At 44.3% G+C, this 12,586-nt stretch overlaps 1 protein-coding gene across 1 annotated transcript; it reads left to right on the top strand.

The window, feature by feature from the left end:
- Positions 1-8,507, top strand: LOC134405696 (vomeronasal type-2 receptor 116-like). Its single transcript, XM_063136939.1, has 5 exons — positions 1-246; positions 1,002-1,418; positions 4,250-4,477; positions 6,738-6,759; positions 7,597-8,507. Exons 1-5 carry the CDS (start codon positions 1-3, stop codon positions 8,505-8,507), a joined length of 1,824 nt encoding a protein of 607 aa, XP_062993009.1.
- The last annotated feature ends 4,079 nt before the right edge of the window (positions 8,508-12,586 follow it).

Here is a 12,586-nt window from a genome sequence, read left to right as displayed (position 1 = left end):
ATGGCTGAGATCAACAAAGACGCCAAGTTATTACCCAACATCACACTGGGAGCCAAAATCTATGACAATTTTTTCAATGCAATAAGGACTTACTGGACCACTCTGGATCTGCTATTCAGAGGACTGAGGAATCCTTCTACTTACAAATGTAACAGGAGAGAGGAACCCATGGCTGCCCTTGGTGGGCTCAACTCCCAAACATCCATCCAGATGGCCAACGTCTTAAATATCTTCAAGATTCCACAGGTATGTGCGTAAAGCAGAGGAAGGCTACTTTTGTGGGCTTCAGGCTCATTTGAATTTTTGAAGAAGTATTGAGGGTGCCTTTACAAACTTGGTTAGTGTTGGTGTTCTCGACAATGTGGGGCCAAAAAGAAGGAAGGAAGGGGGAGAGAGAGGGAGGACACGTTCAGAGATCTTGAAGTCTGGAAAATGGGGGTTGATTAAATGTGGGAGCTTTGGCATTCAAGGCATGTAAAGATTCATTTTATGAGGGAACTCACACAGGCAGGCACACACACACACAAAGGCTCATTCACTCACCGACACCCTTGTGGCACAGAAGAAGCAAGTGTTAATTGGGGTTGGGAAGCCACTGAAACTGGTTATGTGTTTAAACCAGGGTTAGTATTGGTTCACATGACACGCTTAGACATGGATCGCATAGCATGCAAAGCCATAATGTTTAGCTCAAAAATGCTTAACCACCGTGGCTTAGCATGTCATCTGAACAGGGTCGATGAAGGGGAGGGATCTGAGAGGTGGTAAAGCTTAGTGACAAAACAGAATTCACAAAAGAAGTGGCTCCCACATGCAGGAAAAATGATGGTTTAGGTCTCAAATATGAAAACAGCCAAATAACTGGACTGAGCATTTAAAATTGAGCACATTTCCTTCACATGTCCAGTGTCACTTTCCAAAAAGGAGAAAGAAATGAATGCCATTCACTCACTCACTCACTCATTCATTCATTCAATCACTCACTGTATCTTTCCCTCTAGCTCAGCTATGGCTCCTTTGATCCAGTGTTGAGTGATAAAAATCAGTTCCCTTCTTTCTACCGGATGGTCCCAAATGAAGATCCTCAGTATGTCGGGATTGTTGGGCTGCTCAAGCATTTTGGATGGAATTGGATTGGCCTCATTATCTCAGAGGATGACAGCGGAGAAACTTTCCTTCGGACCCTGAGGCCACGGCTTCTGCAGAACACTATCTGCATTGCTTGGACTCAAGTGATCCCAACAGTGACACAATATTTACCAAATAAGATAATCCAAGAAAAATTGCTCCCAATTAGTAATACCCTCTTATTGAGTGACATCAATGTGATCCTTGTGTATGGGGATGGTCAATCTGTGGAGGGTTTACGAATGGTTTTGTATTCAGATGAGTTCTTTAATATGCGCCCATTGGAAAGAGTATGGATCATAACTGCTCAATGGGATTTCACTGCTGTATCCATTGGGGCAATGCTCACCACAAGGACTTTCAACGGCACCTTGTCATTTACATTCCATACAAATCTGGTGCCAGGATTTCAAGACTTTCTTGAGAGCATCAATCCGTTTCAGTCAACGATTTATTTCATCCAGCAGTTCTGGGCCAGTGCGTTTCTCTGTTCACTCCCACAATATAAAATTTATGTGCCAAACAAGGAAAGCTGCACTGGGGAAGAGAGGCTGGGAAGAGTCCCTGGACCTTGGTTTGAAATGGGAATGTCCGGCCGGAGTTACAGTATCTACAATGCTGTTTATGCTGTAGCTCATGCTCTCCATGCCATGGATTCATCGAGAGCCCTGAAGAGAGCAATGGGAGAGGGGGGGAAATGGAGCCTCCTGAACGTTCAGCCGTGGCAGGTAGCTGCAGCAATGAAACATAATCATAAAACGTAAAATAATGTAGAACCATTAAAAACAAAGGAGGGGAGCAAAAATCTATATAAAAATCAAGGGGACTGTCCAATTCCAGGCTTCCTTGGATGAAAATGAAATGATTATCTAAATCTATTCCAATCCAGCTTTAGGCCTGGTTTAGCCTTTGTCACCACAATAAAAGGGCAGGAAACAGATAATGGGAGTGTAACTTTCTCAATGGCTTATTGTACTACTAACCAAGTTATCCTTCTGAACCAATTCTGTGAGCTGGGAGTTGAAACGTGGTGAAGTGAGGTTCAAATAGTTGTTGCAGGGTCAGTTCCAAGAGGTTGTCCCAGTTGCTTGCGCCTTGTGCCCTTGAAACTTGCTCTAGATCATTCCACTGGTGACCATCTTGTCCCTCATGCATTTTAATATCTATGGGAAGCTGCTGGTTATCCAGGGATTTGGACATCAGAGCCATTAGTATGTGGTGGACATACACCTCTACATCTCTTTGACCCAGTTGAGCTGACATGCTAAGCCATGCTAGTTATGCATTTGAGCCAAAAATTAAGGCTTAGCATGCTATGTGATCTATGTCTTAGCATGTCATGTGAACCAATACTAACCCTGGTGGTTACATAACCATGGTTTAAACACATTCACTTGCATTTGCTGCAAAAGCACTAGCAGTCTGATCCGGAACTTATGGGCTGACCCGCCCGTCCCCCTCTCTGCTCTGTGGAGTGAGATCTGGCTGCCCCACTGCCACTGCATGGACACCGGTGGTGGTGCAAGGTAAGCCAACACCCCCACCCCTTACCTGTGTCCATCACCACAGGCTTCAATTGGGCCTCAATTGAAGCCTGTGATGGATGCAGGTAAGCCTACTTCCTCCCTGCCCCCTTACCTGGCTCTGCCGCCGCCGCATGGACAGTGGTGCTGGTGGCAACAGGTGGGCCAACCCCCCACCCCGTTACCTGCATCCATCGAGGGTTTCAATTGAGGCTCCGGCTTGAATTGCTACCAAGTAGTTCTGCCCCCTTGTGGAGTGACATCACTGTGATCCTTGTGTATGGGGATGGTCAGTCTGTGGAAGGTTTACGAATGGTTTTGTACTCAGCTGAGTTCTCTCATAAGTGCCCATTGGAAAGGGTATGGATCATAGCTGCTCAATGGGATTTCACTGCTGCATCCAATGGGGCAATGCTCACCACAAGGACTTTCAATGGCACCTTGTCATTTACATTCCATACAAATCTGGTGCCAGGATTTCAGGACTTTCTTGAGAGCATCAATCCATTTCAGTCAACGAATTATTTCATCCAGCAGTTCTGGATTAGTGTGTTTCTCTGTTCGCTCTCACAATATAAACTTTATTTGCCAAAGAAGGAAAGCGGGGAGGAGAAGCTGGGAAGACCCCATGGACCTTGGTTTGAAATGGCGATGTCCAGCCGGAGTTACAGTATCTACAATGCTGTTTATGCTGTAGCACATGCTCTCCATGCCATGGATTCATCAAGAGCCCTGAAGAGAGCAAGGGGAGATGGGGGGAAATGGAGCCTCCTGAACGTTCAGCCATTGCAGGTAGCCATGGGGAGGAGAAGCTGGGAAGCTTGACCATGGCTTAGTGTGTTGTCTGCACAGGCCCAATGTCATGAAAGTCAGGTGAAGCCATGGAAGTTCTTGCATTCAGTAATGGACTGCATGAGCATTAATAAACTGAAGCTGGATCCCAACAAGGCAGAAGTGCTGTAGGTAAGTGGGCTTGGTGTCCAGACATAGGCATGCCCAAGGGGCCCAGGCACACCCTGATGTCCAAAGCAATGAGTGCTGAATTGAGGGGGGTCATTGAGTAGGGATCCAAACAATGGGGCAACAACCCTCTGGCTGCTGTTCTGCCACACCTAAGAACTGCTGCCTCCAGGAGAAGACCATTCACCCTGGCAGCAGTAGCAAAAAAGGAATCGCTCTGCTGGGAGCCTCTCTGCCGGCAGTCATGCTTCAAAGAGTCCAAGATGAGGGTCCCCAAAGGCTAAAATTGCCTCATCAGCCCCTCTTCTGGCCAGTGTCACCACAAAGCCCCACCAATGCTAGGTCTTGAGGAGTGTCTCCTCATCCCCTCCCCCCTCCCCTACAATGGCCCTCCCATGGTCAGGCAACCCAAATGCAGGTTAGGAACATTAATGTTAGTATTGATCTGCCTTCTGCCTTTGGATAGACTTTTTTGTAATAGAAGTGGCGTATCTGCAAAGTACATCATCTTGTGGATTTATGCCAGACAAATGGTACTCATGACACAACTTGGCAAAATTTCAAAGACAGAATGCTAAGCCTTTCCCCAAGACTGGCCTTAATTTGTATTTCTGTTTGTTTGTATTCTTGCAATCTAGCTTCACTCTTTTCTCAGGAACATCAGATTTAACAATAGTGCAAAGGAAGAAATATCCTTCAATGAGAAATGGGAGCTTGCAAGTGGATTTGATATCATCAACCTGGTCACATTTCCCAACCAATCCTTCCAGAGAGTCCGAGTTGGAGAGATGGACCCTCAAGCTCCTGCAGGCAAAGAGCTCAAAATCAATGCAAGTGCTGTTACGTGGAACCCCAAGTTTAAGCAGGTGGGTGTTACTTACATACTACTTCCTCCTCTTCATTCATCATCATCATCATCATCATCATCAATCAGCATAGCCTGTATAATGTTCAAATATGTTAGAGATGCCTATTTCTCAAAGTATGCTTGTTATTCTCCCCCCTCACCCTGGGCAACGCACACGCACACACACACAAACCCAACAATGTGATTTATTAAGTTCAAAATTATCTGGAGAATAATCATTTTTTATGTGTGGATGAAAAGATAGAATGGAATGCGAACTCATGTCTTCTTTGGGCTCCTCTAATTGGGTGATTTTTTGCACGCTCATAATTGGACACTCAGGGATGTTTGAGGGTCAATTACATGATGTCGGCAACCACCAGCATGTTTCCCAAGCGATTCCCTGAAAATTCCGCTATGAAAAAAACCACTTTTAATGTGATAATATCCAAAAAATGTGGGATTCATCCCCTACTAGATGGTGCTGCCACTATGGAACTGAATGGAGCACACTTACAGGGGGAAGTATTCAAACCACATGGTTACCCTCTGCACCCATGTAGTGCAGCCCATAACAATCATGCAAAAGAAGCAGGAAGCACAAAGCCAAGGGTAAGCAAGGCAATTTGCCTTTAATGTTGAGGTGTTCTCAATCTGACTTGTTGGGATTAGGAACGGATGGATCTATTTCATTTCCTGTAATATTAACACTTTCTCAGGCATTTTTTGCACATATTTGACACAACTTTCCCCACAATGACTTTTTGTAAGCTGTTTTCATGAATGTATACATTTCTGTACACACTGTTTTGATTGGAGGACTGCAACACAAAATTTGGAGCAGAGTGAAAAATAAAGGATAATTGTATCCCCATTTGCAGATTAGTTTGCAAAGTGGGTATTAGGTCCATTCATATTAAAATGCTTGTGAAGTTACAATCATTTTTGAAGCCGCTAAATTGTAGGTATTTGGATCTCAGATATATAGGAATGTGATGCTTTTTAGGTGCTTCGGAATGCATAATTCAAATGTTTCACATTATTTCCTTCCCCCATCACACACACATCTTAAATGATGTTCAATAGTGCAGAGCCAAAGTCACACATACGCTGTTATCATTGGATATGTTTTTTATTTAATTACAGTATTTATATACCGTTCCATATCTTAAGAAAGATTCCGGAGTGGTGAAAATAATAAATTAAAAACAGTAAAAAGATTTTTAAAAGATGAAAACAGCATATTAAAATTGTTCATTTCAAAACAGAATACCAATAAAAATGGTGGCTGGTCAGTTATGGAATGCTTCATGGAAAAGAGCTGTTTTCAGGAGGCACTAGAAGCAGCAAAGTGTTGGTGCCTGCCTGAACTCTAGAGGCACGGAATTCCAAAGAAAAGGGGCCACCACACTGAAGGCTCTTCTCCTGGTGAACTCCAACTTGGCCATAGATCCATGTGGAACCAACAGAAGCATGCTCTCTAAAGAACTCAATGACCAGGCAGGTTGGAAGGAAGAATGCACTCTCTCAAGTATCTTGGTCCCAAGTTGTTTAGGGCTTTGATGCTAATAAGAAAAAATCTTAAACTTGGCCCAATAGCAAATAAGCAGCCAGTGCAGTTCCCTCAGCAAAGGAGTTATTCTAATAGTTATTAAAATATTTATAATTCATCCTATGGCCCCAACACCCTCATGACTATTAGAAACTCTTCATCAGCATTGGATCCCTAATCTACTTCCCATAAGTTCACCCAGCTATGATTAATAGTACCCAAAGCTCTTGCATGGAATAGATAACATCTGTATGCACTTAGAAGGGAAGAAACTCAACATTCTGATGTTCAATCGAAAAATTCACATTTTTTATGAAGGCAATATACATGCATGGACTTGGCCTTCAGTACACTCAAGGAAGAACATGCTATTTGGGATTCAGAGGCATAGACAATGGAATAAACTGCATCACTGGGATAATGAACTGTAATGATGGAGTGGACAATATACAACTCAGAAGTGGTGGTATGGGTGATAAACCAAGAAGCTTTGGAATCAGAGTGATGATTCTAGTTTCAGAGATAAAAATCATGAGATTAGATCTTACAAATCCAACACCAAAAGTTGAGGATCACTTGGGTTTTGTGGGCCTAGTCTACTTGCCATGGGAATGGGGACTCCTTTTCGTCAATACTATTGCCATTATTACCACCTTTCAGTTACCCAAGAGCCACCAGGTGAACAAGCAAACTAGTGCTTGTAAACTCACCTGTATTCTCCTTCTAGTTGGCTGTGAGAATTAGGTCCAGTAAGCCCAGTCCTCACCACCACCTGAAAAGATAGAGCAAGTGAGTGTGTGGCAATCTAGTTTTTACCAGTTGTCCACCTGTGTGTTTGGGGAAGAGAGTGAGTGACAAGGTGTGTGAGATGAATTATCACCAGGAATTACGGTGATGGGTTTTTCTCAGATGGTATATCCTTGACATCTTCACATTTTGAGATGCTGGTCGCAAGGTGTTGCAATGTTCCAAGGTAAAAAAAGGTGTAATTGAGGATTAGAGCAGAGAGGAAAAACAAGTTTAGCCAAATGTCCTTCCTTGTGGTTACCATTAGACGCTGCCCAGTTCTACCTGTGTCAAGAGCTGCCACCCTGGACAGAGCATGTTGATCCGGGAGGGACAACAAATCTGTTGCTATAATTGTGTTCAATGTACTAAAGCAATGATTTCAGTAATGAAAGGTAAGTGAAGGCATCTCGATTCACATGGAAAATGTACCAGAACTTTAAAAATGTATGTCTACTGTAATTCTGTCGTGTGTGTGTGTGTGTGTGTGTGTGTGTGTGTGTGTGTGTGTGTGTGTGTTTATTGGAATGTATTACCATTACTTTAACTTTTGTAAACCGCCCAGAAAGCTTCAGCTATGGGACGGTATATAAATTTAAATAATAATAATAATAATAATAATAATAATAATAATAATAATAATAATAATAATAATGTGAAGGTAAAATTGAATACTACACATTTGTTGTCTAAGCCCAATAATGGTGCTTAAAGAACAAAATAATTTTGTTTGTCACCATTAAAATTAGTAGACATCAACTAAGAACAGGGAACACTGAGAATTTTCTTATGACTTTCAGATGCAGACCAATGTGAGAAGTGCCCAGAAAATCAGTATCCAAACAAGAACCAGGACCAGTGTATTCCTAAAGACTTAAGTTACTTAGCCTATGAGGAGCCTTTGGGGGCAGTTCTTGTTTCCTCGGCTCTTTTCCTTTCTGTAATCACAGTTGTGGTGTCGTGGAGCTTCATTCAACATCAAAATACTCCCATCGTCAAAGCCAACAACTGGAGCATCACGTGTGCCCTGCTCTGCTCTCTGCTGCTCTGCTTCCTCTGCTCCTTCTTGTTCATTGGGAGGCCTGGGATGGTGACCTGCCTTCTGAGGCAAACTGTGTTTGGCATCGTCTTCTCCATTGCAGTTTCTTGTGTGTTGGCCAAAACCATCACTGTGGTTTTGGCCTTCATGGCCACAAAGCCCGGGAACAGAATGAGAAAGTGGTTTGGGAAGAGGCTGGCAGTATCAGTCATCATTCTCCCTTCTCTTCTCCAAGCTGGCATCTGTGCAGTGTGGTTTGTAATCTCTCCCCCCTTCCCAGAGTTTGACATGCACTCCCAGATTGGGCAGATCATAGTGCAATGCAATGAAGGCTCAGACATCATGTTCTACCTTGTCCTGGGCTACATCAGTTTTCTTGCTATCGTCAGCTTCACGGTGGCTTTCTTTGCCAGAAAGTTACCTGATACTTTCAATGAAGCCAAGCTGATCACCTTCAGCATGTTGGTCTTCTGCAGTGTTTGGGTGTCCTTTGTGCCCACCTACCTAAGCACCAAGGGGAAATACATGGTGGCCGTGGAGATCTTCTCTATCTTGGCCTCTGGAGCTGGCTTATTAGGTTGTATCTTTCTTCCCAAATGTTACGTTATTATATTTCAACCTGAGTTAAACACTAGACAGCAGTTAGTGAGGAAAAAGAATGAACAGCTTTGAAGTGGTGACCTCAAACCTCATTTTGTAGCCATAGACATCATTTATTTATTTATTTATTTATTTATTGCATTTTTATACCTCCAAAGAGCCGAAGCTCACCTGCATGTTGCGCATCTGAGGCTGGGTTACTGGGTTGAATCTGTTCCCCAAATGCTATATTATTATATGTTGAGAGGTAGAGCAGCTGTGAAAGAATTGAATTCTCTTGCTAGACTCTTTGAACATTTTATATTTGCTGTATTTCCCTTCCTGGAGTAACTGCTCTCAAGCATCTTCTTTGATTCCACACATATTAGTGGTGGTTGGGCTGTATTTAAATGTTCTCCAACTGTTTCATTACCATTTACAACCTATCCACATGGCAGAGAGCATCTTGGTGACCCTTTTGGTAAAAAATGGGGGTACCTGCGTTGGCCTTTCCCCATAGCTGATTTTTTATGGTGGAGTACTGCTATGTGAGTTCGTCCTGCAATGTGAAATTATATAGAGTATGTGCAGGTTTATGAAGCTGCATTACCCTAAGTCAGACCATTGTTCAATCTTTCTCAGAAGTGTCTACATGGACTTGCAGCTTGCATCCAAATTTTCAGAGAGGAGTCTTTCCCACATCTTTCAAGGTTTAAGCTGTCCTATAGTTTTGTGTAGAATTGAGGGGCCTGGCTTGAGTGCAGATGCATGTCATTGGGGAAGTTGCATGGTAAATTGGAAAGTAACATAAAAGTCTGGCATCCATTTTTGAAGGAAGAGCACCATTATTAAAACTAGCCAGGTACTTGACTGAGTGTCCAGAAACCACACAGGGTTTGATGACCTCTCTTCAGCTATTCCACAAGATCTAAAAGGATTGTTCAAAGGATCCCAACATCCAAAGGGAATCGCAAGGAATACATATATATGTAGGCAGTCTTGCCTATTTGTCGAAGAATTTTTGTAAAACGTTTTTCTGTGAGTTTTTTCCCCTTGTAAAATAATTTCAAAGGAGTTTAGAGAAACTCATGGAAGAAGAATATCTCAATGGCACTTAGCCTGGGTACCTATGAGTGAATCAGCAAAACCAGAGCTCACGGAAGTGTCCCAAATTTTATTCTGAAGCTCACTTTGACCCTGTTCAGACAACATGCTAAGCCACAGTGGTTAAGCATTTTGAGCTAAATGTTATGGCTTAGCATGTCATGTGAACCATGCATTAGTGTGTCATGTGAACCACTCCTAAGCATGGTTGCTACATAACCACAGTTTAAACACACTGGGACCACAGCTAGACCTAAGGTTTATCCTGGGATCATCCCGGGTTCGCCCCTGCCTGAGCACTGGATCCCCTGTGTGTCACCTAGGTGAACAGGTTTGACCCCTGGATGATCCAGGGATAAACCTTAGGTCTAGCTATGGCCTCACTAACCATTTGCTGCAAAGGGGTTAATGGCCTAACCATGGCTTAGTATGTTGTCTGAACAGGCCTTCTGACTTGAGTTGCATCTTTCTCCCCAAATTCTACATTATTGAGCTGACCAGCTAGTAAGGAAAAAGGGTCAAAAGTATTGACTTCCCCATTTATTCTCCTACTTTCTTTACCCCCTCTTCTTCTGTATCATCTTTTTGACTGTTCAAAAAAAGGTTAATTCCATAGACAATGCCATTTCTACTTTTCTGTTTGTTAAGCAGTTAGCAAGGTGTATGTACTCAAGAAATCATAAATAATAATTTATTAGCTCTTTATGTGTGTTTATATAGGCAGGCCATAGGCACCGGGGATTTCCGGAAACCTCTAGGGAAATCAGGCCAACCGGAGCAACCGGAGCAGGGGCCAAACTTACTGGAGAAACAGGGGCCCCCAGCCCACGGTTGGCATTGGTATGGCCTTCTTTCCCCAACAGTTCTGCCATCTTTGCAGTGGGAAGTTTCGTGAAATATCCCAGATGGCAACAGAAGGCCAGAGCGTGGGTGGGGGTGGGGGATGCTCTACGTGTTCCCTCACTTCTGGGAACACGTACAGCAGCCCTCTTAGAGTAGCTCTAGGATTTGGCTGGTCTGCCGCGGTCACAGGCAGAGCGTGGCTGGGGGTGGGAGCTACTCTATGTGTTCCCGCACTTCCGGGAACAGGTGCAGCAGCCTCTGCCTCCCCCCAGTGCAAGAAAAGGGCAAAATCAGCCTGGGAGGTGGGGCAGGGGACATGTTCCATCCTCCAGCTTACCCCCTCCCAATGCTGATCTAGAAGAAGGTGGAAGAGAAGAAAGAAGAAGAATCAGCAGCAAGAAGAAAAAGCAAGAAGCAAAAAGAATCAAGCAGCAGCAGGAGGAAAAGAAGCAAGTAGGAGGTATGATTGAGGTGTGTGTGAGAGAGAGAGAATGTATGGGTGAATGGGGTGTTTGAGCAAGGAAAGTAAAGGTAACTCACGAGTAGTGCCCTTCTCCCACGTCCCATTTACGTGGCCGCGGGTAGGCTATTGCAAGCAAGGGGGAGAAAGAGACGTGCCTGCTAGCTATAGGAGGAGGCTCCATGGCGTCACTGGTTGGGGGCGGGGCGGCAGAGCATATATTAAGCAGCTGCACCCAGCACCCCCCCCCCTCAGCCTCTGTTGGATCGTGGCTGCTGCGGGTGCAGCGCCGAGGAAATGCTCACAGCCATGCTAAGAAACAAGTGGCTGGCAGCAGCATAGGTGACAACAGCACCTTCAGCCTCCTTCACAGGGGCACGTGTTGAGTAGGGTGACCATATGACCGGATGCGCCCGGATTTGTCCGGGTTTTTGATGGCAAATCCGGGAGGGGGAGGGGAAATCCGGATCCCCCCCCCAAAGAGCAGCTCTAACAGGAATTAACAAAAATGCTTATAACTCCGTCATTTTTTACGATAAAGGCATGAAACTTGATGCAATGGTAGCTCTAAGGAAGGGCTTTAGTCATACCAAATTTGAAACAGATCCGTTCATCCATTGATTTTTAAGGAATTTTTTAAAAATTGAGGTTTTAAAATTATTACTTTTAAAATTGTCATTTTTAAAGATAAAGAGATGAAACTTTGCACCATGAAAGGATTTAGGTAGAGCTTTAGCCACACCGAATTTGAAGCAGATCCATTCATTCATTGATTTTTTAGGATTTTTTTTAAAAATGAGGTTTTAAAATTATTATTTTTTAAACTGTCATTTTTAAAGGTAAAGAGCTGAAAGTTGGCACCATGATAGCTTTTAGGTAGAGCTTTAGCTGTACCAAATTTGAAACAGATCTGGGGCCAGTAGCAAACCCTGTTAACAACAACAGCAGCTTGCAATGAGTGAAGATACAGTCAGAAAAGATATTTGAGGGAAGGGGAGAATGTAACACATAGAGTATAGCTTCAAAGTACAGCAAAAGCTGCAAAAGTAGGAGTGAGTGAAGTTAATTTCAGATACATCGAATCTCTCACTTGTTCTTTATTTCAGTGATTTTAACATTAAGATGTTATGTAGAACAGATTTGTCTTAAATGTGTGCTGTAAAATCAGACATGTGACCAAGGCTATGTTCGGGTGGGCACGCCCCCTTGGTACTGAACACGCCCCCTTGGGGGGGCAACAATGTTGTCCTCCTTTTTGGTTTCCAAAATATGGTCACCCTTGTGTTGAGGCTTGTGGCACGGGTGCAGAGCCAGCAGCAGGGGCTGCCTCGGCCTCCTGTGTTAGGAGGCACGAGGAGCCTTGTGGCGGCACCGCCAGTATCACTGGCCTCGGCCTCCTTTGGAGGAGGCTTGCTGCATGATGGTGATGGCAGCACCAGCCTCAGCTTTTGTGAGGGCGTGACGCCAACGGCGCCCAGATTCATTTGGGGAAGGCTTCTGGCAGTGCTCGGCGCGCTTCTGTAGCAGCGGCAGGGGCTTAGTTGACCCAAAGGTTTGCACTGGGCGAGCCAATAGGGCTTTCCCTGTCCAACATCGGGGCGAGGGGCTCCCCTTGAGTAGGCGCGGGTGTGTTGTCTTGGGAATTCTCTCCCTCCCTCCTTTCCTCTCTCGGCTTACCGTTTTGCCTTCAGTGTCAGTGGGCCTGGGATTGGCAGGAAATTGAGGACACTGGGCAAGTAAGCCCATTCTGCCTCCCCTCTCCCAC

This window comes from Elgaria multicarinata, chromosome 11 (genome assembly GCF_023053635.1).
Source record: "Elgaria multicarinata webbii isolate HBS135686 ecotype San Diego chromosome 11, rElgMul1.1.pri, whole genome shotgun sequence".
Lineage (NCBI taxonomy): Eukaryota > Metazoa > Chordata > Lepidosauria > Squamata > Anguidae > Elgaria > Elgaria multicarinata.
The sequence above is the reverse complement of the archived record's forward strand: the minus strand, read 5'-3'. Positions and strand labels throughout refer to the sequence as shown.

Excerpts from the sequence above, each read along its gene's own strand:
- LOC134405696 (XM_063136939.1), top strand. The coding sequence starts at position 1 with ATGGCTGAGATCAACAAAGACGCCAAGTTATTACCCAACATCACACTG. Across the intron at positions 247-1,001 it reads ATATCTTCAAGATTCCACAG|CTCAGCTATGGCTCCTTTGA; the intron begins GTATGTGCGTAA and ends CTTTCCCTCTAG. Across the intron at positions 6,760-7,596 it reads GGCTGTGAGAATTAGGTCCA|ATGCAGACCAATGTGAGAAG; the intron begins GTAAGCCCAGTC and ends TATGACTTTCAG.